General features: G+C 44.9%; 2 protein-coding genes across 3 annotated transcripts in view; one reads left to right on the top strand and one right to left on the bottom strand.

Annotated features, from left to right (window-relative positions):
• The window catches only part of ITSN1 (intersectin 1), a 227,964-nt gene extending 219,031 nt beyond the window's left edge, over positions 1 to 8,933 (top strand). Inside the window, exon 39 of the mRNA XM_082395043.1 lies at positions 1,556 to 8,933. Within this exon, the coding sequence (XP_082251169.1) occupies positions 1,556 to 1,704 (149 nt within the window). The 3' untranslated portion in view covers positions 1,705 to 8,933. The remainder of the gene's footprint in view (positions 1 to 1,555) is intronic.
• Positions 8,934 to 16,312: 7,379 nt separating this feature from the next.
• On the bottom strand, positions 16,313 to 25,568 carry ATP5PO (ATP synthase peripheral stalk subunit OSCP). 2 transcript variants are annotated; one of them, XM_082393051.1, is made up of 7 exons: positions 25,422 to 25,567; positions 24,173 to 24,223; positions 23,063 to 23,173; positions 20,175 to 20,304; positions 19,344 to 19,456; positions 16,796 to 16,882; positions 16,313 to 16,494 (listed from the first exon to the last, which is right to left on the bottom strand). In XM_082393051.1, the coding sequence occupies exons 1-7, from the start codon at positions 25,455 to 25,457 to the stop codon at positions 16,381 to 16,383; spliced, it is 642 nt and encodes a 213-aa protein (XP_082249177.1). In that variant the 5' UTR covers positions 25,458 to 25,567; the 3' UTR covers positions 16,313 to 16,380. The 2 variants fall into 2 exon arrangements, with proteins under 2 accessions (XP_082249177.1, XP_082249178.1); XM_082393052.1 differs by lacking the exon at positions 16,796 to 16,882 and having other exon boundaries at positions 25,422 to 25,568.
• Between the last annotated feature and the right edge of the window lie 1,217 nt (positions 25,569 to 26,785).

Raw genomic sequence — 26,785 nt, 5'->3', positions numbered from 1 at the left:
TCCCTTCCTCAACCCAACAAAAATAAGAGAGTAAGTTTAAAGACTGCGGTCTCAATTATATTCAAAGGAGTAAAATTAAGTGCTAGGAGTGAGGGTCCGGTGCAGGCATAATCTGTGCCAGGCTTAAATTGCTCCATGTGGCTTTTGTCTTTTAGTACTTTTATATGAATTATCTCATTGTGAGTTAGTTACTATTAATTATTGCCAAAAGATGTTCACATAGCTGGCTAAATGTTAGAGCATGACCAGAACAATCTGACTCTTAAGTCTGGGCTCTTAAGCACTGTGTTTCAATGGCAATTTTTAAAAAAATTTATTTATTTTATTTATTTATTTTTGGCTGCGTTGGGTCTTCCATGCTGCACACATGCTTTCTCTAGTTGCAGCAAGTGGGCTCAGTAGTTGTGGCTTACGGGCTCTAGAGCGCAGGCTCAGTACTTGTTGTACACAGGCTTAGTTGCTCTGCGGCATGTGGGATCTTCCCGGAGCAGGGATTGAACCTGTGTCCCCTGCATTGGCAGGTGGATTTTCAACCACTTAGCTACCAGGGAAGTCCCTCATTGGCAATTTTTATTCTGATAAATAAAGGCTTGAGGTTGGATTTTTTTTTTTTTTTTTTTTTTTAGTAGTGAAATACCACGACACAATGGCAGCTCCACTAGAGTTTAAATTGCAAATCCTAGTATTGTTCTTACTTCAGAGATCATTTCCATGAAATGCACAAGGGGCAAAATAAACCGGTATCTTCCACCAGAAAAAATTCCCAGGTTTTAACCGTTGAAAGAAAAGCTGTTTCCTGTACAAGTGTTCCTGGATCATAGCATATTCCAAAAACTAATTGTTGAATGAAAAAATGAAGGAGTTAACGGTCTGGAGGCCCGTTTAACACCATTGTGCATTTGCACAGCATCAAAAATTGTTTCAAACACGCTCACGTCCATTCTCATACTGACACTCAATACTTGATAAAAAGTGGTGTTGAGATTGTCCTAGGAGCACGGCTGGAAGCATGCAGCTCCCGTGCTGTCACCTCCTCCCCACCCCCTCAAGTTTGCTCTCTGGCACTTACAGTGGTACATTACAAGGACCAGCCCTTGTTCACCATCCTTGACTTTTCGAAAAGGAGTGTAACATCACGAAGCATGTTCCTGGGACAACCCCTGGGAGAAACTACTGTCCCAGAAATAGCTGACTTTCTTCTGGGCAATTGCTTTAAATTTCATGTAAGTTGCAAACTGTGCAGCTGATAGGACATCTGGTTTTGCATTGCCTCCCAGGAAGCTCATAGCCCTTTGGGGGTCCTCGGGTGGGAGGAAAGTCTGTGTTTTGAGCTCCTTCTGGGCTCTCCTTCATCCCCATCCCGGTACCGTTTTGTTTTCACTTCATTTAAAAATTATGCTGTCATTGTAGTCCCTGGATTCTCGGAAACTGACCTAACTCCTTTTTGGAAGAAGGAAGAGTATAACAACTTGCTGGGACATTCCCAATATGCGAAGTACCCGCCGTGAAGAGAAGGAATCCTCTCTGAGGAGGGTCTGTGTGTTTCTCCTTTCAGATTTTTTGGGTCGGACGGAGATCCGCGTGTCTGACATCAAGAAGGACCAGGGTTCCAAGGGTCCAGTTACAAAGTGTCTCCTGCTGCATGAAGTTCCCACGGGAGAGATCGTGGTCCGCTTGGACCTGCAGTTGTTTGATGAGCCTTAGGGAGCCGGCCCAGGACGTGCTTGGCAGAGCTCCAGCCTGAGGCAGCAGATGCTGTCTGGAAATGGTGTTGCTTTTTGAGGACCACCGTTTGGTGTTCAGCCACAGGGCAACAGGACAGCAGAGACAGGACCCTCAGAGCTTCTGGGAATACTTCTTGACAATCCTTCCCCCTAAACAATTTCCCATTGTGTGAAGCAAAACTGTGTTTTCCTTTGTTTTCACTGCAGGGCTCATCATGGCTTCCAGGGTCTTTGAAATCCCATCGCCCCCAGCTACGTTCGGTTGGGAGTCTGGCCCATCCCTGGGCCTGAGGCTTGGGTCTGGTTACTGTAAAATAGATTTATAAATGCCATGTCTGTATTTTTGGAGAGCTCATGTAATCCTCCTGTTTCTTACCTCCACCAGCCTCCAGGTAGGCCCCCCTGACCTATGATGCCGAGTCCTGGGTGTGTTTAGAAATAATCATGATGATCTTGTCATTGCTTCAGAATCTCATTCTCCCACTGGGACCTCATTTGAAATGCTCCCCTGCATCTGATCACTCGGGAGATGGTCTCCTGATCAGACACTGGTCTAGCTCTTTGAAGAGCTGGTCCATGGAAGATTCCAGCAGTTGTGTTGTTAGAGCTTTTCCAGTCTCCTCTAGGTCTTTTATTGCTAGATGTCAATGAAAACTATCACTGGCTACTATCAGGTGATCTGATTTTGATTTCCAGCACGCTTGGAAGGTGGTTAAGGAAGGTTGTTACCTACCAAGTTATACTCTGCTGGATTAGATCACTGCAGGTCACCTGAAAGGCTACTTTCCGACATTATGGGGTCCTGGTTGCCAGCCTGGTTGGAAAATTCTCTCTCGGCTTGGAGGTCCTGTGATGTTTCACAAGAGTAGTTGTTGGTGACCAGATCTGAGCCTACTCTTGCCTGATTATCATGGGAAATTTCCGCAGATGTCTTTGGTACGTTCCCCCCAAAGGCATCCCCAAGGTGTGAGAAGGAAACCTGACAATCTGTGGAGGAAATCTATTACGTGGTGGGGGAGAGACCCGAGAAGCATGCAAGCCCCTCAGTTCCAGGGAAGAAGACCTGAGACTCTTTCCCAAACCCCACCGTACACAAGCAACCTCTCAGTAATGGAAAAATACATGGCGCGTTGACAGAGTCAGGAGTGTATGAACACGTGCCAAGTCTGGCTTGTGCTCTTTGAGTTTCTCTCCTTAAATGCCACGAGATAGGCTGCTTAACCACATAAGAACTTGATTCGCTAATGAAAAGCGTGGGCCGTATTTTGTTTGCATGATAATGTTCTCATAATCCCAGTTTGTCGTTTTCATGTAATGTTCTTTGCGCGTTCTCTCGGTCCTGGAATCTAGCTTTCCTGTGTGAGACGGTGTTCTCTTTGATTGCAGGTCCTTAGAATTTAATTAGGGTTGTAGAAACACGTTTTGAAGATAGCATCAACCTAGCGGCAGAGTGAACTACCCGCTTTGCTGGGAACTGGATATGTCATGTCGTCCTTTCCCATAAGAGCCCTGTCAGTGTTCAAGCGATTTTTAAAATGTGTGTGTCAGAAAAGGCAACAAAGTTTACATTTCATACTTTTAGGAAACACTCTATTATTTATTTATTAAAGATAGTGTAGTCTTTTGTATCAAGAACAACAGACATAAGTATTTTTTGAAGCGAGCAGATATACCCTTCAGTTAGAAACTCTCCGCTGAAGACCTTAGAGACCAGGTTCAACTTCAAGCATGCATTTGTTTACCACTTTCCAGCAGCAGACATGGTTCAAATACTTTAAGTTTATATTTTTTGATGTTGTTAGGAAACTGTTTTAAATTAAATCTACGAATAGACCTACCAATCATGCTTTCCTATTTCTATAACAAATACAGTTTGTTCAGTGTACTTCTGAAGAAGGACATGTTACTATGGTAGAAAAAGAAAGGTTACCTGTGTAAATGGGGTCATATTGGGTCACCATTCCAGTCCCTTTCTTTCTGTTCTCCCTTTTCTTCATCGGCTTTCTTTGCATGTGAATGCCAGGCATCTCGGTTCATGTAGGGAGGTTGCGATGTGCTCAATGACAAACATCTTGTCGCCTTTTTAGGTCCACCAGGTCACCCACCCACAGAGTCCCATTATCGGAATTAATGTAGCATGAAGAAGCAATATGTGAATTTTTTTCCCAAGTGACTATACTGAGCATCCTTTAGATGCTCCCCCAGGGTAGCAATTCTGTCCTTGTACTCACTGGGGTAATTTGTCAGGTGACTGATCCTCCTTACAGGTGAGTTAGGCTGGCCCTCAGATCCAGCTGTGACTCGTGAGTCGTGTGTGAGATACAGGAATGTGGGTGATGCGTGGAGTCTCAAATTCTTTGACCTCTAGTCCTTCCCTTCTACCTTTTGGGCTGCCTGGGCTGTGTTTCATAGAGATGAAATGTCCCTTGCCAATAACTTTCTATCTCCTAGCTCTTTGCTTTTGAAACACAGGGTTTCTCCAGGCCACTGCCTCCTGGCATTCTGACCCCAGCCCTCTAGACACCCCCGCAAGCTTCCCTTTTCTCTGAGCTACGCTGAGCTCCTCTAAGCCCAGCCAGGGGCCTTTCTGCTCACAGGGCTGTGCTCTGAGCTTCATTCAGACCCAGGGCTGGCCTGACACACAGAGAGAGACCTTTCTAAGCTGGGGTCTCCACGGACGCTTGAGAAACTGGGACCAGGCTTCCTACATGCCCCTGACCTCTAATGGCAGAGGAGAGAGCTATGCTCCCAAAGAACGTTCATGTTAAAAGGATCATTCTTTTCTTCTTTGGTTTTTGAACAATTTAAGCATGACCTGAGTCTATGAAAGTAACTGATTTCAGCTGGTTGAGTAGCATTGAATTTAGCTGGAAAAAAAATTCCATCAGAAAATGGATAAATTGACCACTTGCATTGTCTCGGTGACCTGGTACCCCAAACTCCTGTCTCTCCAAGAGTTGCCTGGTGCAAGCGTAAAGCCACTGACCACAACAGAACAGGGGCGTTCTAGAATCTGATGGGACTGGAGAACAAAGGGGAGTGAATGAAGTGCTTCTGGTTCTATTTGAAAGGAGATCCTTGGAGTCTGTTTTAGAGTTTGCCAGTACTTTGTATGAGCAGAAAAAGACTTCTCTATCTCTACTCCAAATAATTTTTTCCTAGTTGGTTGGGCCTTTTTGATTCGCAAGAAGAATATTCGTTTTGTGTATGTAAAGATTTTAAGAATTTCCATTGGGAACAGCAAGTCTTTTTTCATTTTATTTCAATTCACTGCATTCTCCCTTCTCTTTGGGGCTGGAGATGAGCTTTACAGCGGACACTAGCACTTTGAAATGGACGCCTGCATACTTTAGAGGTGGCAGGGTAATTTCAGACTTGAAGTTAGTGTGAGGTTAGCGATGGGTCTGCCTACTCCAGATGTACTTGCTTTGAAAGTTCAGAGCTTCCTGTGCAGAAAGTGAGGTGATGACAACAGATGAGGCTGGATATTCTTGTTTGGTTTTTAGGATTAGGACTTTAATTCCTACCAGGTGGAAGCATAATCAGTGAAGCAGTGATACGGTGAAGCTCTCAGATGCTGTGGTCTGAGCCGCCCTAAGGGGTATCTGGTAAAACTAATACCGCCTTCTCTTTGCACTCGGGGCTCCTCCTGACTGCAGGGAATGGCTCAGATCCGATGCCAAGACTCAGCTGGCAGTGCCCTGAGCCATGTTTTATGGGGGCCACTTAGTATTGTGTCAATATGGTTGGGATGTTTATTGCACTTGGAAAGCAGCTGTTTATTTGAGCTAGAGGAAAGGAACCTTCTAGAACTCCCATTTCTTCACCCTGCATTGTGTCAGTTCCAGGATATGTTTGTAGGTCACCAGGCTCAACTAAGGTACATAGCCTGCTATCTTTAGGAACCAAACTCTATTCCTGATAAGCATGGAAAACTCATGCCACATGAAAGAAAACTTCTAACAGCTCCCTATCTTGGGAGCATTAAAACCCAGATGCCAACAGTTGGAAAGTCCCATCTTTGGGTTGCGGTCTCTCAGTAACACAATCAGCACTGTTAATAGCGCATTGGTCATTCAGGGAGTCCCCATTCTGGACCCAAACACCATCCGAGGGGCTGGGAGGTGGTAAGGAGGGGCCTGCCTTTGTGGCTTTCACAGACTAATTGTAGCTCTAACTTTAAGTCATTTGAATAACAGCCAGTGCTTGTAAAAATTCATCTCCACCTCCAAATAATTATTTCAGTGCCATGTAGTTTCAGTCAATTCCTCCACTGAAAGGAATCCTCTTTAATCTGGTCTCGGGGAACCAGAAAACACCCACATAATAACTTGTTCAACACTATGTGTGGTTGTCATATTTCAGGGTAAATTTGCCCCTACTGTTTGTCAGGGTGTTTTGTGAGTCATTTTTAAATAAGATTTTGTTCTACTTTCTATACCAGCCTACATTGTTAAAATCATTTAAGAGAGTGAGTATTTTAGGATTCAAAGCCCACCAAATAAACTGTTCAGAAGTGGGCTTATGTGGTCAGCCTTGAAAAAAGTTGAACGTTTCTCTGATATTTACTGAGAATTATCCAGTAACCAGGGTTTCTTTTTATGCAGTGGAAAGAATGCATAGTTTTCTTCTAGGAACTCTGGTTTTGTACTTTTTTCATTGAAAAGAATAGCATTCCTATGCGGTGGTGTTCCTAAAACTACGTTCCTTTGCATTTTTCCTCTCATACTCAAACCCCTTATTTCCTCCCGTTTCTCTGTCTAAACAGAATGGGGCCTGGAGCAAAGAGGGTGATGCAGGAGCCAGAGAAGGGCTGGGGGCTGGTGGAGGCTTTGCAGTGCCTGGTTGAGGAACCAGCAGCTGCCGTTCTACCCACTGTCACCGCTAGGGGGCGATCTCCCTGTTGGAAACTTGAAGGTCCCACTGGCGGATCCCTGGGCGCTGGCTCCACCTACTGAAGCTCCCGGGCAGTGCGCTCGTGTAAATCACGGAACGAACTTGCTGGGTCTGAGACGGAAGTGGGGCGGGGGGGAGTTAGAAGCGGGCGTGAGACTCGAACCCAGCACCCCCGGGGTACCTGGTGACACCTTGCCTTTCTCTCCTGCTGGGGTTGGGGCTATAAGGGGTTCTTAGCCTTCCTGCCTTTTTCTGCATCTGCTTTGATGAAGGTCCCTGAGATTCATCCCTGCAGGGGCCTTAGGTGCAAGTCGGAGGTGTCCCCCCACTGCTGGGCTGACGCGGGACAGGTGCACTGGGTGAGGTGCCCTCTCCCCAAGAAGGGTTCTGGAAGTAAGATCCCCTCTGCTTGGATTGGATAGCAGAGTCTCTACTTGGAGACTATGACTTCTGGGATTTCAGATGTAAAGGAACTGTTGGGGCCATGCAGATCATTGCATGGTGTGTGTGTGTGTGTGTGTGTGTGTGTGTGTGTGTGTGTGTGTGCATGTGCACTGGGAGGAATGCGTGGATATGTGGATTGAACAGGAAAACAGGTTGGTCTGAGCCTCCCAGAGTCACACTCAGGACCCGCTACCTAATTTGTGGGCTGAGTGCAAAATGAAAGTGTGAGGCCCCTTGTTCAAAATTATGAAGAATTTTGAGGTGATGACAGCAGAGAATTAAACCAAGAGCAGACCCCCTTACGCACAGGGTCCCATGTGACTGCACAGGTCGGACACCCGTGAAGCTGGACCTGGTCACACTGTATTTTCAGTTGATTTTTGAAGCAAGTGGGGCTTCATCTTTGGCTTCTTACTTTGTAAAGGCACAAATGGTCTGGACCAATCACAGGGTTCAGGACCCGAGCCCCTAGCTGGCAGAGGCGCCTGGTCTCCGGGCTGCCAGTCCAGGGCAGGCTGCCGTGTGCCAAGAGGCCTCCAAGCCTTTACCATTTAACCCACTGATTTGAAATAAAACCCTTCCTTTTAGTCGTTAGTCATCCACTGGGGGCTTGTGTCCTCTTTGCTGGCAGGACAGGGAGGCTTTTCCAGCCTCTGCCTTTCAAGTGACCATCCAGGTGATGGTAACAAGAAGGCAGAGCTGGCGGGGGTAGGGTAGTGCCCAGTGCCCCTTCCCCTGGGTCTGGACGCTGCTCCTCCATCTCCACTCCCTGGCGAGAGGGAAGCCAGCTGCCGCCCTGCCCAGGCTGGTCCCTTGCTCCACAGGTGTCCGGAGGGCTCCCGCTTCAGAGGGGCAGCGGCGTCCCAGCTAGGCTCTCCCCCATGGGATCCCATCCATGAGCAGGGTGATGTGAGGGGAGAGGAAAGACCCCACTGCGTGAGTAGCCTCGAGTTCTAGAAGACCACGTGCCGGAGAGGCAGCTGACCGTGGGGTTGCCCCTCCTGCTGTGTGGTTATCGTTACTTTCTTTCGCTAGCGTTTTCTAGCACTCGGCTGGATGCTCCAAAACCTTTGCACTTCTGCTTTGTCTTTGCAAATCGATTTCACGTCTACACACACAGAGCAATAATCCCGTCTATGTTTCCCGATTCTGTCTGGGATTATAAAGGTTGCTAAGTAAAAATGTTGACAGAAAGTTGAACAGAAATATCCAATTCATCTTGCATGGATTTGATGGAGTCACTTTGAACGAAATAGCAAATTATAGCTTTGTTTCTACGTGTATTGCCATCGTCCAGACTACTGCAAGTTCAGAAGTGTTTTCTAGAGGCATTTAATTAATATTGTGTCAACGTTAGTTTTCATGAATGAACATTTTGGTGTACATTTTACAAATCAACACCCTTATAATGTCATCTGCTAAATATTCACTATTGGAAAGTAGATATTCTAGCAAGATCTTTGGTAATGATATTTATTTTAACACATGCATTTAAAACATACATTGCCAATAGCCCAAGCGTCTTTGAACTGTAAAACCAACTTCAGATCTTGTCTGCTTAAGCCCAGCAGGCTGAGGTCTGTACCCTCCTGGCCCACTTCTTTTACCCCTTCATAAAAGGGGTAGATAGACAACTTGGCAGTCATACAATTCATGTCCTATTGCCTTAGCTACTTCAGCTTTGTACCTTCACATCTATAGGTGGTCAATATATGTGTAAATACATGTAAACAGATGAGAATCTGCAACAAAAATGTCCTGTGTGTGATAATCAGTTCTTAGCTTCCGATTTTCTGCGTTTTATACAGTTTCCAGCTAAGAAAAATGCAGAATTCCACTAAATAAAGTGAAAAAGTTATGCTCTTTAAATGCTTTGTCCAGAAATCTCTGCTGTATGTTTATGGGAATGTCCATGACTAAATGTACATATAGTGTGTAAGAGGCTATGGTTAAATGTTGCATAAACTAACACAGATTCTGTAGTTATAAATATTTAACTTGTTATTGTAAAATGTGATTTGTCATTGAGAGATTATTTTTCTGTATGTATATGAGAGTATTTTAGGAATCTAATTTAAGTGCATAAAACTATAGAAAAAAAAGTAAAAACCTATCCCAGGAGTAGAAAATACTTAATCAGATTACTTGGGTTCAACCCAACTAAATTTCTTATATTAAAAAGAAAATCCGAGTTGCATACGTTAGAAATTCAAAGAAGTCATTTTTGAGGGGCATAGAATGTGATGAATTTAAATAAAGTGGGTGGTGTTGTGATAAACTGATAAGTACCTTCTAGCCATGACCTTGGATGAGACCCAGGTATTTCATTAAACAGGTAGGACAGGAGGATTGAGAGCCTGTTTCCCATCAGATCCGTGTGATGTGCTCCAGAAGCCTCCATGGGTTCTGGCAGATTGGTCAGGAATCTTGGGTGGACCTAACCATCCTTCTAGAGAGTTCCTGACGTGGGAGGGAGGCCACCCCCTGACCCACCCTGGCTCACCCTTTGCAGTTCTCTTTCTGGAGAGATTCAGCACATCCCTTTGGTGTTTGCATTTTCCATGAAATTTCCTGGGGCATCCTCACCGTCTTCACCTATGGCACTGCTGGGTGGGTTGAAGGATGAAGTTTGGGGCTTTCTGGGTTAAGCTGTTTCTGGCACACAGAACAGGCAGCACAGAGCAGCCTCCTAGGTGCCTGTGTCCATGATGGAGACCCCTGGGCAAGAGGCCTTCCTCTTTTTCCCTGTCCCAGAAAAGGGTCAGAGGTCCAGGCTACTTCTGGGGCACAGACTTTTTATACTTTGCTACCAGAAATGTCCCTGCAGGCCACCTAGGGAGGGATGGAATGCAAAATCCTGTGAAACTCAAGGTCTAAACCCCTGAGAGGTGCATTCGGAGGTCATTTCAGGAGGTGGCAACCCCGTGAGTTCAACCCCTCCCTTAACAAGCTGGGAATGATCCGGTGGCGAAAATAGCCAGTTCCTGGTGATCGGGGGGTGTTGCATGTGGATCACCATTTGTGGAAAGTTGAGGGCCTTGGCTTGAAAGGACAAATGGGGAGTGCGTGCCTTCGGTTTTCAACAAGCTGTGTGCTTCCTAATGCTGTCAACCAACAGTCAAAGTCCTTTTTCGACATGCCTGAAATTGGCAAATGCTGGAGTCCAAGTGACCTCCTGGACTTCAGGGGTGTGGGGAGCTGTGATTTCTGGAAGCTTCCTGGAATCTCTTGTCATATGAGTAATCTGCAAATCACCTTGAGGAACTGTCCCTGTGGATGTAACTGACTTTATTTCCAAACATGGAGCTGTTTAGAGATCTCTTTGTTCAAGGTGGCCAGGGAAGGCCATCTAAAGCCAGCCAGCAGAAGTGGACAAGCTCCGGTCCACTCACCCAGAATAAGTCCTGACCTTCTTCCTGGGCACCAAGCCCTCGTGGCTGGTGTGGCAAGAGGGCTGTGACTGGGAATGAGTCAGCCAGTCAACCGCCCTTTGGGCCCTGGTTGTTCCAAAAGTCTGGGGTCAAGAAAAGCCAGAGAATGTGGGGTCCTGCCCAGTAGTGACTGCTTCAAGCCATTCCACTTAGCCTTCGTCCGTTTAGAAAAGAATGTATCAATCCTGACATGAGTCCTTTGTGTTTCCAGTGACAAATGGGTCACAGTGCTGGTGGCATATTGCTCCCCTTACAGCCCTGCCCAGGGGTGGGACTAAGCCACCCCGATGGACGTCCTGTTGACTGTAATATACTTCTGTTGCCAAATAATGGTACTGTTCAATTTCCCATCAAAGGGAGACTATATTGTTTGATGTGTAATGTCAATGGAGTTCCAAAAATTACTAGACACTATTATAAATTGTAGAATTATGTATTTGTCTAAGGTTTGATGAAGCAGGGCCAAAACATTAGGTTTCTTTTTTGTTTGAAAGAGGCTGAGGTTAGTTTTGCTGTCTGAGCATTCCTTTGGCACCTTATTATGTAAGAAATGTTAAATTTTACTGATCAAGATTATGATAACGGAGTTTTTGTTTTTTTTTTTCTTCTTTAAACCAGTAGCAACATCAATACAGATGGCTATTCCTGTGTATCTTGAATCTAAAAAGAAGAATCTCTTCCAAACAACTCTTTGGTCATTTTGACCTGTATGGTTTAAATTCACATAGTTCATGAATAAAAGGAGAAAAACCAACCCTGTTACAGTGGATTGTTTTGGATTCTTTCTGCCCCACCTCCTTTCTGAGCAGACTGACAGCTGTGCAAATGGCATCTCTTCCTGTGTGTTTCCTTTTCCCACAGACAAGGCTCTAGTTATGGAAGGAAATTTATGCAAAAATAAACATAAAAAACCAAACCAAACCAACCACCCTTTCACCTCCCCCACGCCTTCTTCAGACAAATGTTAGCACAAAGTAGAAATGGATTTCCTGTACCAAGTACTTCTGAGAATTTCAGAAGTTCTATGTTATGTATCATGAGACATGCCAGGGGAGGTGAGGGGAAAGCAAAAGTGAATATTGTCTTACAGAGACATTCAGAAGGATTCCTCGGGCTTTCCCCAAAGAAGTTTCCAACACAAAAAACTCCACATGTTCAGAACTTTGACTTAACTCTGAGTCAAATTAGCAAACCAACACAGAATTTTATTGTAACCTAAGTTTCCATGGGAAAGCTCTAGAATTTTCTTCAGTTCTGGTTTTAAGGTAATTCCTCCTTATTTCATCACTGATTTATCTAAATATGATCAAATCCCTTAAATTCGCTGGTTGGCTTGGACACTAGTTGAATTATTATAGCACATTAAAAAGACTGATCCTGAAGCAGCAAATCTTTGCCTTTTTTAAACCAGTAGGCCCCATTTTTGGTAAACATAAAAAATCTTAGGCCATTTTCTTGGTTGTTATTTGAAGTTCTAAAAATAAATTAAACGTCATTGAAAAACAAAGAAAATAAAGTACTTTTTCCAAACTACACCTAGTTTTCTCCGAGATTGACAAGGTCCCCCTGAACAGCTTGGTGGGTGGAGGGAATCACTGGTATAAAACATGTTGAATAATGCCTATTTCACCACATTTAGCAGCCAGCATAATCAAGGCAACATTTTGTTCTAGAATATCTATTGCTTTCCTTCTAATTACAGAAGTAATATTTGTTAATGCAGATAATTCAGCAAACACAGAAAAATACAAAGGAAATAAAATCACTTAATGGGATATTCTTCCACACAAAAGTAAATGTTAGCATTTTGATGCACATTATTCCTGTTATTTTTCCATGCGTGTGTGTGTGTGTGTGTGTGTGTGTGTGTGTGTGTGTGCGCACTGCATATGCATTTTAGATGCTCTTGTACTATTTATAACTAATAAACTTGAACACTTCCCTTATGCAAGGCCCTGTTCAATTACACAATTTACATAAATCATCTCACTTATATTTTGATTGCTTTCTTTTCAATCAGATCTATATCTGTATAGCTATATCTATCATCTGTCATCTATCTATATCTATCTATATCTATCTATCTATCATCTATCTATCTATCTATCTATCTATCTATCTATCTATCTATCATCTATCTATCTATCTATCATCTATCTCCATTCTTCAACAACTTGATTTTTAAGAATTTCATAGTATCCCATTGCCTGAATGTATTCCAGTTTACCCTAATTTTTAAAAGAATCCTGAATGGTTACATGTTGAGACTGCTTTAAAATTTTCACCGTGGTAAAAAAGTGCTGTGAAGAATATCATTGTCCACAGATCTCTGGGTTAATCTCTGATGACCACGTAAGGCAGTGTTTGAAGCATTTCACCGTCTCCCCCCATTTATATGTGCTTAATTTACAGGGAGGTTGTTGAGTTTGATTCTGAAGGATTCGGGCAGTATTACCCCCAAAGATATTTTGTCTGTCAGCCGTCACGTATCTTGGAAACTTGTGGTTTGACAGGGGTATGCAGTGTGAGATGCCCTGTCTGGTGCAGTGTGAGCCCCGCTGCCATCAGGAAGCAAGCCAGGAGGAAGGCAGGTGAGTCTTGGCGAACCAGAGTGTTGGCTGGGTTACAGACGCAGCTACTGAGACTTAGAGGCCCATCATCCTGTGGCTTCAATGACAGGTTTATTCTCCCTCATGTTAACAGCCCAGAGGTCCGAGGTCAGGCCTGGCAGGGCCTTGAAATCACTTAGCTTTTACCTTGAAGTGTAGCTGCCCCAGCTCCCGCTGCCTCGTCCACATCTAGCCAGAGGGAAAGGGAATTGTGTGCCTGGTTCTCGTGAGGCCAGTCGGGAAGGCACACACATCATTTCCTCTCCTCTCATCTGCTGGAACTTAGCTCCATGATCACGTACCTCAAGGGAGCTGGTAAATGTAGTCCCTGGCTGGGTGGCCAGATGTCCAGCTGAAAGTTAGGTGACTGGATACTGGGGCCACACACCAGTCTGAGCACTCCCGGCTCCTGGGAAAGAACCGAGAGACCCAAAGTGGTGTCTCTGTCTGTTGACATGTTAGGTGATTATGGAGCTGGTTTGCCAGGAGGAGGCCAGATTTTCAGCAATGTGACAGCCAGGAGGGAAATGTCATGGCAGATGGAGGGCACATTGATCTGAGCCCTAGGATGTGGCCCTGGGTCCCTCATTGCCCTGCAGGACTTCCTAGCTGCCATAGTCCTGCCCCTGCCAACCCAGGGGTAGTTCTGGGAAGGGAATCAGTTTGCTGTCCAAACACTTGGAGGGTGACCAAGGAATGGGCACCTGAGATGGCTGTTGTCTGGACCACTCTATTTTCTCTAAGAAGGCCCACAGGAGGGAAAATGTAGGGGAGAGCTGACCTGGGTTAAGGGGTGAATCGGGAGCATCTTAGGGACAAAGTGGGAAGGGACACAGGGACTAACCTAAGGTTAGCTTGGCTTGTTGGCTCCAGTGATGAGGGACCATGTGCCAGGGTGCAGCCAGTGACAAGCTGGAACAAGCACAAAATGGGGCAGGGGTAGTGAAGGACCTGGGCTCTGGGACCTGTCCCACTAGCCGTCCAAGCCCGTGGTCCTGAGCAAATCTCTAAGGCCCCTCCATCTCTTTCCTCATTTGTAGAGTGGGGTGATGTCTGTCCCACCTGGACCACAAGGCTGTTACAAAGCTTAAGTAAGATATACATGAAATGGCTTTGAAAACTGCAGAGCATCCTTCAATTAGGGGTGTTATGTCAGAATTAAGGGCATTTTACTGGGGAGAGACTTCCCTGGAGGACTGATGGAGCGAGTCATCCTAATGATCTGGTAGGAACCAGGAGTTCTGAATGACTCTTGAAGACAGGAGATTCTGGCAGGCAGAATGACTTGCCAGATGACCTTGCTTGAGTGACTACTACCTGTCAGGTGCAGTGTTTAACCCCTGAGGTCAGATGGCCCAGAGATGTCAGAGGCCTTTGGACCAGTAACCGACACCATTTGCTGACACCTTTACACCTGTGAGACCTGGTACTAAGCTCATCATAATCTTGCTTCACTCTCGCAGCTACTCTGGGAGTGGGCATTACTGCGTCTTCCATTTACAGGGGTGGAAACCAAGCCTCGCAGGTGGGACGCTTCATGGGTTGGAACAGCAGAGGCTTGCACGTGCACCGCCCAAATGCTCCAAGATGCGTCTGAGTCACCGCGCCTACTGTTGCAGAGAGCAAAGCAGCGACCATCACAGGACTCACGGCGGACGGCATGTCCTAGCCCCTCTGATGAAACTTCCTGTTGAATGAGTTTTGTAGAGTGGTTATTACTCCCGACTGGGTCACTCTACAGTCTGGGAAAGGGCTACCATCCCAGTGAAGTAACACATTCACTGTGGCTGCAAAGGTTCTAGTCCTGTCAGGATGTATTTTATGACCTGAAGTATGGGGGCTGCATGCACACCAGGTTAAGTGTCTGAGGTATCTCTTCCGGCGGTTTCAGGGTAATTGTAATTATCAGAGAAGCGAAAAGATTTATTTCGAGTTTGGCTCCCTCAGCCTGGCTGGAAAGGCCTTAATTGGCAGGACCAATGGGCAGAAGTTCTGCCACACAGCAGGGACTTGCGTGCATGCATGTATGTATGTATGTATTTATTTATATTTTTGGCTGCGTTGTCTTCATTGCTGCACGCGGGCTTTCTCTAGTCGTGGTGAGCAGTGGCTTCTCTTGTTGCACAGCACGGGCTCTAGGCGTGCGGGCTTCAGTAGTTGTGGCACACGGGCTTAGTTGCTCCACGGCATGTGGGATCTTCCTGGACCGGGGATCAAACCCGTGTCCCCTGCAATGGCAGGTGGATCCTTAACTACTGCGCCACCAGGGAAGCCCCAAAGAGCAGTGACTTCTAACAATCAGTGTACCTTCCACTGGAATACCTGCTCCCAAGAAGGGAGAAAATCCCCTGTGATTCTATTCTGTGCAGACACTCCTGGCCATTCCTTGGTGCAGGGGACATTCTCAGCAGCTGTTGACAGCCAGCTGGCTGAGAAAGCTGCCATTCTGCTGCCTTCTCTTGCTAAGTGCCCAGCTCCGATGGGGACCTCTGTGCTCATGGGGCTGAGGGAATGAATGCTTGTTAGCAGAGTAACTGCTTTTAGATTTTCTAGATTCTAGACTAGAGGCATCTTTTTGGCCAGAATCTGTCTGAAAGCTTTTACAGAAAACACTACTGCCTTTAAAAGTAGGATAATGTGGAGGGTGAGACTGTAGGACAGATCACTTTGGGCTCAAGTGACAAGTCAGAATGCACACGCTGGAAGTACTCGTTCAAGTTAAGCAGGTGAGCACAACCCGGCCCTCTTTCGAGACCTTCTGAGCAGCCCAGTCACCCGGCGGACACGGGACCCGGGGGCACAGCAGCGGGCGCTGGCCCACGTGCTGCAGAAGCTGTAAGAAGCGGGGCAGGAGCAGCTGCCGGTGTCTGGCCAGCGTGGGCTCAGGGACCACTTTCAGCGTCTGGCTAGAGATGGGCCCCAGCACGTGAAACTTGGAGATGACAACCGGTTTGCTTTACCTTAACTCCACGTGCAGGCTCAGGGCTCGGAGACAAAGGAAATGAGGTAAGATACATGAAGTACTTAACAGTCCCTGGTATAAAGGTTAACTTTTTCCTAAGGGATACAAGCTTCCATGAATTCCTAAGAATAATCGACACAAACTAAATTCCAAAGGGCCTTTTAACCTTTAAACTAAGAGGATCCTGAAAGATATAAAAATAAGGCTCCCTATATTTCCATTTTAAAAGACAGTAAACATAGTATATTCTGTTCAGGAAGCATTTTATTGTTGCTCCAAGTTTAAGAACTTTCACTTTTAGGAAATCAACACTTTTAGGAAATCGCCCGCATCGCTTTGCTCAGCTTCTGAATCTTGGTTTTTGCAGACATATCAACATATTTCTCTCCAATACGGACAATCATTCCACCCATGATTGATGGATCAATCTAGGAAAGAAAATAGGTTGGAAATGTGAAAACACATTGACATTTCATTAATCAAAAAGAAAGATGAAAAAGTGCTCTGAAAGGTCTACGCGCTACATAACTGTAAGCGGTAACAATTGTATCTAGAAAATGACAGAAGTCAAATTGTGAATGGACTCAATAATCATTTATATTGAAAATAAATATGAAGGTTCCACTATAGGCAAGTTTTTACACAATCAAATCTAATTTTCCACTTTCTATAGCCATTTTAGGTGTCAAACAACCTGAGGAAACGTACCGTACGTAATTAAAAACCTACCTTAACTTCCAATTTCAATACTTGGCCTTTACTTAGGAAACTCTTCAGGACTGTTTTTAATTCGGTAAGAGTGGCTTCATCTAAAGGCTAAAAAAGGACAAAACCATTCTTTAAATTTAGATAAAGCAAAACAGAAAGTTACTATAGTTGAAGGAGAGAAAAAACATCCCTCTGGCAACATATCACCAAGACAGGCCTTGTGAATTCCTCTGTTAAATATTTGAGGACCCATCCTGGAGTTGTCCGCAATGGTCACTCATCAATGCTGGTGTCAGGGTGTGCAAAGGCCCTGCCTCACAAGAACACCTGGGCAGCTCACACTGAGAGGTTAGGTTCACTTACTGCCCATCTCTGCTTCATGGTACTAGCAGTACAACTTAGAAGTAATGATTAGGGGAAAAACCTGAAGTTTATAATGCCTGAGGATGCAGGCCTCTCCTCCGCGCAGCTCCCCCGGGTGCAGCCTGAGTCTATTATTCCCTTGGATGAAAAGCTGCAGTTTGACCTGGGATCTGCGGGTACCAGGAGCTCTGGCATGCCACTCCACTCTCTGCAGCTCAGAGAGAGCCCAGGCAGGCGGCTGGCTCCTGACGTCAGTGCAGCTCTGTAATCTTGTTCCTACAGAGCAAGTGCCCTGACCATCCAACTGTGTTCTCTCCTTTTTGCCCCAACTTTTACCCCCGATTGGGTGAGAACGGCAAATGTTGCTGAAGGAGTGGCGTTTCACCTGTCACAAATCCTACCTCCCAACCCACACACACAAGAGTCCAAAAGCTAGCAAAGAAGCCTTTAAGCTCTGCAAAGATCCAACAGTATCTTTTGGGGGGTGGTGGTGGGGAAGTCTATCAGTGCTCCATCAATCATTCGCTGAGGCTCTGAGGTTAGGGAAAGAAGTATACGCCCGCCTTCCATTCAGACACATGCTGCGTGCTAAGCACCCGTGTGTGCCAGACATTTTATACCACCACCTCCTTTAACCTGGACGACTCCGGGAGGTCAGGAGTTATTGTTCCCATTTTACGTGTGGGAGAACTGAGGCTCACGGTGGTTAAGAAGAACTCACCTGGGCAGGAAGGATAAATTGGGAGACTGGGATAAACATATATACATATATATACGTATAAAAAATAGATAACTAATAAGAAACTAGTGTATAGCACAGGGAACTCTACTCAATACTCTGTCATGCCCTATATGGGAATAGAATCTAAAAAAGAGTGGATATATGTATAACTGATTCACTTTGCTGTATACCTGAAACTAACACAACATTGTAAATCAACTATACTCCAATAAAAATTAATTAAAAAAAAAAAAAAAGAACTCACCTAAGGTCCCACCAGCAAGTGAGGACTAGTGCCAATATTTGAAATCAGTCTATTTCTAAAGTCTGTGCCCCTAGTCATTAATCAAGGTGTATATATATATTTTTTAAGGGTGGAAATTATTTACCCGGGAGACTCAACATCAAAAACATTAGCATCAGTTGGTTCTAAGAAACTTACAAAATCATGTCCTTAGAATCACTGAAGAATGACCTGCACCAGTGCTTGGCCATGGGGATGGCGTGACCATCTGGCCAGGGAAGCCTGGTCTGAGCTCTGTGGTCAAGGAGAACCAGTGCAGTCACGGTGGGCTCCGGAGAACATGAGCTGTGTTGATTCTCAGCCAGGTATGTGCTTTGGGGACACCAACTACTGAACTACAAATGTACGAATAGGTACTATGTGCTAAAACGTCTCCTTGATATTATGCTCTTTTGGAGAGTTGGAATATCTTTTAAACACTAGAAATATTAACCTAGGTAAGGTCAGGTGCTGCGTACCCCAAGTAAATCTACCATGCTCTATTGATAATTAAGCCCCACAGACTGTTTCCCTACCTTGACTGAACTATAGTGGGAAGAGAATATGTACTTAAGACAACAACAACAAAATTAATTCTGGGGAGGTGGTGCAGGTTAAGGAACACGGGCTTCTGAGAGAGAGGCCTGTGTTCAAATCCTACCCCACATTCTGTGACCTTGAGCAAGCAACTTACTCCCCTGGGCTTCAGTTTCCTCATGGGTAAAATAAAGATAATAACACTTCTGCTTCACACAGACCTTTGATATTAAAATAAAGCGCCCAGTATAGTGTAGGTTTTAAAATGCAGTCCACTTCAGCGAGTCAGTAAGATCAAAGGGCCCTTCCGCCTTACCCCTTCCCACTCACCACCGCCAAAGATTAGACACTCATTTCAGTAAACTACTTAGTGTGATATTTACAAAATAATTTAAACCTGTAATGGAACACAAACCAGTATTTCCCAACCCAATTTTTAACCCAATCTACACTCTTTATGAAGAATCACTGGTTAGGGAAGCACCAAGAAGACACACTGGCCCTTGCAAAGCAGCGGTTCACAGAAGCTGGTATAAATGAAGCAAACCGCCCAAGTGCCAAGTCGCCTGTCCTGATTTCCTGATTTTAGCCTTTTTCTTTTTGTTCTGCAAAATGTGACACAGGGGACGTCAAGGCAAATGCAGCAGCAACAGCCCGTCACCTACAGACGCGGTGGCAACTGTGCAAGGCACTTCTCCCCGGTGGGCACTCATCATGGTGGAAAAGGCAGAAATGACCCCAGCGGTATTGTTCAAGCGACCATTTTCAGCAAGCAAATCTGGGAAAGTAAAGGTATTTCACTTAAATCAGGTCATTCATGAAGCATTATATTCACCTCGAACGCAAACTTAGATTTGTGGCCTTAAAATTCAATGTCATTTAAGAATGTGAATGGAGGAGATGCAACTTGTTATTTAAAAAGAATATTCAATGTTCAAAAAAAAAAAGACTGAACAAACAAGGATTTAAATTTGTAAGGGTGTGTGTGTCTTACATGGATTTGCAATAGATTTCTTGATACAGCCTGCAATCTGATTTTCAGGTTTATGCCACAGATACCAGTGTTGGCCACAAATCCCGAAATTAACACACTGTCTATATTCACTACACGCTTTCTTTGAATTCTGAGTGATCATGGGATTTGAAAAGCAACTCAAATGTACCAAAGAATGCAGATGTCTTCAAGGACAGGGGCACAGCCACTGGTTACAAACCATCTTCTTGGTATGAGTCCCACTGGTCTCGTCCATGGGTTGAAACTATGCAATCAGACATTCTTGCATCTTAATATCCTTTAGACAGTGCTCCTCAAACTTTAATGCCCAAACAGTTCACTTGGGGAACCAATTAAGATGTAGATTCTGATTTGGCAGGTTGGGGTGAGACCAAGGTTCTGCACTGCCGAAAGGCAGGTCATGCTGGTGTTCCTGGCCCATGGATCACAGTTTCAGAAGCAGAATTTTCAGAGACTTCAATAAAAAAGATCTAATACTTACTGATCAGGTTGGACGTGAGGGGAGAGAACTTCTCTTTTGCTGTAATGTCATTTAGGCTTTTCATTTTAATGGAACGCTTTACGTAAGGATTCATAATAGAAGCAGCCATTTTGGGTTCCTTCACGATTTGCTAAAAGTACCAAAAAATAATTTCTTAAACTTTTTAGAGCATAAATGATCCTAGCTGCCATACACATACGTTCTGATGAATCATATATTTCATGAATAAAATTAGCACTCGCAAAGCACACGAAGAGAAGTTTACAATCACAAAATTTTCTTTGCTTTTAAGATGATTTTACACAGGATACAGTATTTCTTGAAAATACTTAAAACCACTTTAATGAAGTTTCTTCAATTTATTTTTGCCTTTCAAGAGAGATTATAGAAAAACTAAGCAGCCAAAAGATTCAATTCACCACCTATTCGAATGCATCTACTACGGGTAATACTCTAGTTCTTCCCATGCGAAGAGGACGCTAGTGGTGCCCACACTCAGGTGCAGACCTAACAAGAGGTGCTGACTGCGGGCGGCCTCCTGGCCTTGCCCTCGGAGGGGCCTCTCCCTCTCAGGCTGACCTGGATTCTGTCCTGCCTCTCAGAGAGCTCAGGAGAACCAACCCTGCGCCGTGCGGGAGCTCTGGGGCCTCCAGAGCAGCCTCAGTCAGTCTGGGAGGAAACACGGCCAAAAGACGGGAGTGCAACTGCCATGAGAGACACAGCTTTGTCTCCGCTGTGTTCCGTCACCACCGTCTGGTCGGTGATCGCGTGCAGCGTCCAGCACTCTGCTGCCCTGGGCGTCAGGCCAGAGCGCCAGCGAACCAACGGCCGCTTCCACTTGGGCGTCTTTCAGTCATGCGCCTCCATCAGCCCCTCTACCCCTCTGTCAGCACCCTCTCCTGGGCTCCTGGACAATTTCTGTCTCTGATCCTAGCTGCCTGCCTACACTGCCATCTAATGCTAAAAGTTCAACTTGAGCGACCCCAAAGAAACAATATTTTTCCATAAAAACTGCTAGCTTATACAAACGACAAGCATTCCGGAGTTGGAACCACACAGTTCTTCATGTTTCTCATCTGTTTTTGCTGCATCACCCACGGACAGTTAGTGACACTGGGCAGCATCACGTTTTCCTCTCAGTGCCAAGAAATGGCTGATTTTCTCTTATAACGAGTCTTAAGGTAATGGCCTCCTCTGTATGTCTCCACGTCTTAACCGACTTCAAGTTTTAATTAAACCCCAATTCTGGCGTCCACAAGCCAGGCCACTGGCCCCTTTGCAAACACCGGGGCTCAGGTCTAAAGCGGGCGTGTGGGACGAGCAGCGGGCAGTCATCGTCGCCGCCCAGAGAGCCTGCGTGTGACCCCGTCTGCCCCTGCTACTCGTCCCCTGAGTGTCTCCAACAGTAAGTATGACTCTGTGAGCGTCACAACAGTTGACGGTACCAACTGAGACCAAAAGCGTTATCTGCAGAGATAGATGGACGAAGGGAGGAAAACAGAGCTAAAATTATTGTCTGTTAGGACGAAAGTTCCCACAAAAGCTCAAACTGAAAAAACGAACAAGACTTATTGTTCTATACAACTAGTCTGTGAAGGTTTTATCCCCTCTAACAAACAGTAAGATTAAAAAAAAAAAATCTTTAGAAATAAGTTGATTAAAAATTACAAGAGATTCTTAAAACATAAAATAAAAAAAAAGAGCACAACTTTCTCTGGAGAGATTATATACTAGCTGTATATCCCCCTCCTTTAATGCAGAACTTACTGCTAGAGGTGGGAACTAGAAAGTACTGTACTGTACAAAGTACAGTAGTACAGTATCTTTATTTCAAGCCCGGGATGTGAGTGACATTGCAGCCCTCCGTCTCCTATTGGTGACCACCCTTCAGCTCTACCACCTCCCACCTCCTCTCCCTCCTCCAGTCAGTAACTCTTCTTGCCCGTTCACTCGATGTCAGCCCCTGGATGCCAGCTGTTGTACTGCACTACTGTACTTTTCAAGGTACTGTACTGTAAGGTTAAAAATGTTCTATTTTTTGTTTGTTAGTTTTTATGTATTTGTGTGAAAAGTATTATAAACCTATTACAGTACAGTGCTATACAGCCAATTGTGTTAGCTGGGTACCTAGGCTAACTTTGTTGGACCTACGAACGTGCTCTTGGAACGGAACTCGTTCGTATGTAGGGGACTTACTGTAAAAGGAGCAGGGGAAGAAACAAAATGTGTAGTAACCTGTTAACTAGAAAACTCAGGGGAAACTGCAGTGAGGATTCTTCTATTTAAGTTACACTGTAGGCTTTTGTTAATTCAGTTCATTTACTCTTCATGTTTAAAAAACACGTAAAAATAAACTTTCCCCTGTAGCCTTGTGGCCTTTGTCAGTTCTCTATTATCGTCATGAAGCTCTTGCACCTTCACTAATTTTGCTGCCCAGCGTGCTCTCCTCATTTTCTCCTCACAAAAGGCTTCATAAGGAAAATAAATTCCCAGTTAAACAAAATCATAATATATTCTAAAGACTGTTCTGGGAATACCTGGAAACACAAGCAAAGATTCTCAAGGTGACTTTTTAATTCTCTTTTGAAATGACAATGTTTTTTAAATTACCATCTTAAATTTAGATTTTCTATTTCTTCTCTGAGCCCAAAATCTTGGTTCCTAATATTAATATCCTTACCTGCGTCAGATTGTACCTATTATACAACAGGTTCAGAATGATAATACCCAGTATTATTACTATCAACATCATTACAGAAAATATGTTTTTCCTTTTCCTTGCAACTCTTTCTCTTAGGATATACCTCACTAGGCATGCACAGTCAAATATCTAAGCAAAATATATACAATGAGAACTTAATAAGTAATGAACAGGAAAGGCTACTTACTGCTACTCTCAACAATTCCTTTTCTACTTGCTCCAGTTTATTCTGTTTAGATGCAGCAGAATAAAGAGCAGTGGCATAGCGACCTTCGATACCGTACACCTGAACAGGTGGCTTTTAAAAAAAGGGTGGAGGAGGGGAGGAAGAGAAAAGGAAAATCAGTTAAGACAATACTACGGTATCCATAGCAGAAAGAAATATTTATAATTAAAAAAATACACCTTTTATAGCACAAAACAGTTTAAATATGTCATCAAAGAGCTACCCTGAATGACAATTCTCAAAATTAGGGATGTTTCCTTGGCCAGGTCACTCTATATGTGAGCTTCCAATTTCTCATCTTAAAACGAGGGGTTTAGGAAACATGGTGTCTGAAGTCCCCTTCCGCTCTAACTATCTATAATTCAACAATGTTAATTATGAGATGACCTTAGGATTCCTTTGAATTCAGTAACTACTTAGTTCCAAGTTTGGGAGGTTTTAAACACTGATAGAAGGCAGTTTTGAACATGTTAGAACCAGGAAAACAGGTGTTTATGAAACACACACAAGCATACTTTTATACATTTCAGAGTAATACTGCAAATATCCCTTACAGAGCTCCATAAATGTTCAGTTTAATGGAGCCCTTTAGCAATTTACTAAGTGCCTGAGGCTTGAATTATTTTTTACAATGAACCACTGGCTTTTAAAACCACACTACCATCAATGTATGACTACATATGCTTAGTGGTACTGTGTGATTGTAGTGGAAAAACTTAGGCTTTGGATGAGCAAGATTTAGCTTCAGTCCAGCTTTAAGACTAAGCTGAATAACCTTGGGTAAGTTTTCCCAAAGTCTGTTTCCTTTTTTTGTAAAATGGGAAGACCAGCTACCTCCCATCACTGTTATCGGGTTTTAAGAAATTCTCCTACTTAAAGGTTATGCATGGGCCTGTCCCACGGCAGGCATTCAACATTATTCCGGTCCCCTAGCCCCTCCACCCCCATCATATGTGGGGAACCACAAGTCATGCAGAAAGGTTTAGGGGTAACTATACAAAATCCATGCCCTAAGTGTACTGCTGTCTGATGCACACACATTCATCTGCTTTACAATTACAAAAGACATACCCTCACAAGCTTGGCAAACGGCCTGACCGCAGATGTACTGAAGCATCGCGCCTTTAAAACAAAAAGAGAAAGTAGATCAAATGAGACTACTTAAAGGATTTCTGCATTTAAACCTGCAATAATAAACAGTAAACGTGACTTCTAGATGAGTCGCTTCTCATGTTTCCTTGTATCATCACATAGATTACATGAGCGTGAGCCGCTCTTTATTACCTAGGAGTAAATTTCCCCACTGAGACTCATTCCAGGTTGCTTGGGAAATTGCTTTTCTACTTCTAACTTCCTAGTTTACTAGGAATGGGCTGAGGCAAGCACACCACTATGAGAGAGAAAACACTAAGTTTGGTGAAATATGTCTTCCAAAAAAATTTAACAAGATTTTCGACATTTATATTACCACCCTCGAGCATCATTTTAATGAAAAGTGGGAGGATTCCAGGCATGATCTGCAAGAGATGGACCTTCTTAGAATCCAAATGCTATCTGAAAATACAGACGAATTCTTTGGGTACTCCAGCCGTCTGATGTGAGAACAGGCCCTAGTACCTTGTCTATCAAAATACTATCTTGATATTGTTGAGATGGTATCTTGTCTATCAAGAGTTGGAATCCAGAGTTTAAAAGGCACCTGCAAAAGCACAGGTCACCTTCAGATAATTCCAGCTCTAAGTGTACCATACCGGTTGTGAGGGTTAAAAGACTTTATAACGCTTATGGAAAACTTACGGAAGCTGTACGCTGTCATGATATGTAAAGCATCATGTAATATAAAGAGCATGATTTTTCTTTCCAACTCTGTGGATTCGAATCTCAGCTCTACCCCTTATTGGCTGAGCAGCCAAGGACGAGTCACTTTAACTTTTCGGTCTCACTTTTTTATTAAAACGCGAAATGTGCTTTTACAAATACTCCTTAGCATTACTGGTGACCCCTGCCAGGTGTCACCACCACGACAAAGAGAGATCCCCCTTCACCTGTGCCCTTCAAACCAGCTGCTTCTCGGGGCTGTGCTCAGAGGACGCCAAGGTCGGACACGCGCAGCCCCAAGCCTACCGGCCCGCGCGCATCCCGGGGGGGAAAGCGGGGCTGCCCAGGCCGCCTGCCGTCGCCCCCCACTCGCCTGGCCCCGCGACCTTGAATGGCGGCCACGCTCCCCAGCTGTGGCCTGGAACCGTGGAACTTAGGGGTCTGGTACGAGTCACCCCAGAAGGGCTCCTCCCGCTGGCTTTCAGGACCTCCGTTCTCTCACCTGCAGGGAGAGCCGGGACACTGACGGCGCGGCCATCTTCTCCTGGTGGCTGTAGGTCAAACCCGAGCTGGCAGAAGGGACCAAGAGCGCACGCGTGCGTCAGCGTAGCCGCTCGGCCTGCTGGGAAATGTAGGCCTAGGTCGTCAGGCCGCATGCGTAGGCATCTCCCTCAGGCTGGGAGTTGTAGTCCTTAGAAGCGAGTGGTCAGGGCTGGACCCACAGGGCTGGGGGGTGGGACTAGTGGGCTCGGACACAACCTGGAAATGAAATTCTAGAGTTACTAAGTGACCCTTATTGTAGAATAGATATATTGCCCCTAGTTTAAAATTTCCATTTAGATAAGTACGGTGGCATTTGTTCCATTTCACATTCATCACTAGCATCATTAGCGTGTTTACCTTTTCTTCCTACCACGCTAAAGGGTGATCAAGTGCAGTTCCTCGTGCTGTATGTATATATAAAACCCGAGCCTTACAGCTGCAGCAGCGGACACTGCGTGCCCAGTACCTGGGCCGTGACTGCTCCTGCATACCTCTATCCCACCTCCGCCCCATCTCACCGGAGTACAGCACTGACCTCTTGGTTTGTGCGGACGCGTGAGGTTCTGGTGTTTAAACACTTCCTTCTGGGTAAGGCAGAGTGATTATCTGAGAACCATACCTAAAAATAGAACTGGTGTTTGAGCAAGTGTGACATTGAAACTGAGAACCCAACACTAGCTTTGGCTAGTTTCTCTGCATTCATAAAAACAACCTATTTTCAACCCACTTCCCCCTAAATGGAATTTACTATAATTTTCTCTTGTGTACAGAAGAGAGTTGGCTGTCGGAACTTGGTTGGAGTTTCCTGGTTGCAGTAATGGGGTCCTATGGTCAATTAAGATGTCTTTCTGCTCAGCTCTATTATAGGAACACAGATTAAGTCTTTAATTTACCCTTTTCGAGCGCAGGTTTCTCATCATTACAAAAACTTGTTAAGGGGCTTCCCTGGTGGCGCAGTAGTTGAGAATCTGCCTGCCAATGCAGGGGACACCGGTTCGAGCCCTGGTCTGGGAAGATCCCACATGCCGCGGAGCAGCTGGGCCCGTGAGCCACAACTACTGAGCCTGCGCGTCTGGAGCCTGTGCTCCGCAACAAGAGAGGCCGCGATAGTGAGAGGCCCGCGCACCGCGATGAGGAATGCCCCCGCTTGCCGCAACTAGAGAAAGCCCTCACACAGAAACGAAGACCCAACACAGCCATAAATAAATAAATAAATTAAAAAAAAAACTTGTTAAAATGCAGAAAAGTAGAAGGGATGTAATTGCCCTCTTTTCGAACACGCAGAGGCATCTGTGGTCAATACTTTAGTGTTCTGTCTCCCAT

The sequence above is a fragment of the Balaenoptera borealis genome (genome assembly GCF_965194805.1).
Source record: "Balaenoptera borealis genome assembly, chromosome: 5".
NCBI classification, from domain to species: Eukaryota; Metazoa; Chordata; class Mammalia; order Artiodactyla; family Balaenopteridae; genus Balaenoptera; species Balaenoptera borealis.
The sequence above is the reverse complement of the archived record's forward strand: the minus strand, read 5'-3'. Positions and strand labels throughout refer to the sequence as shown.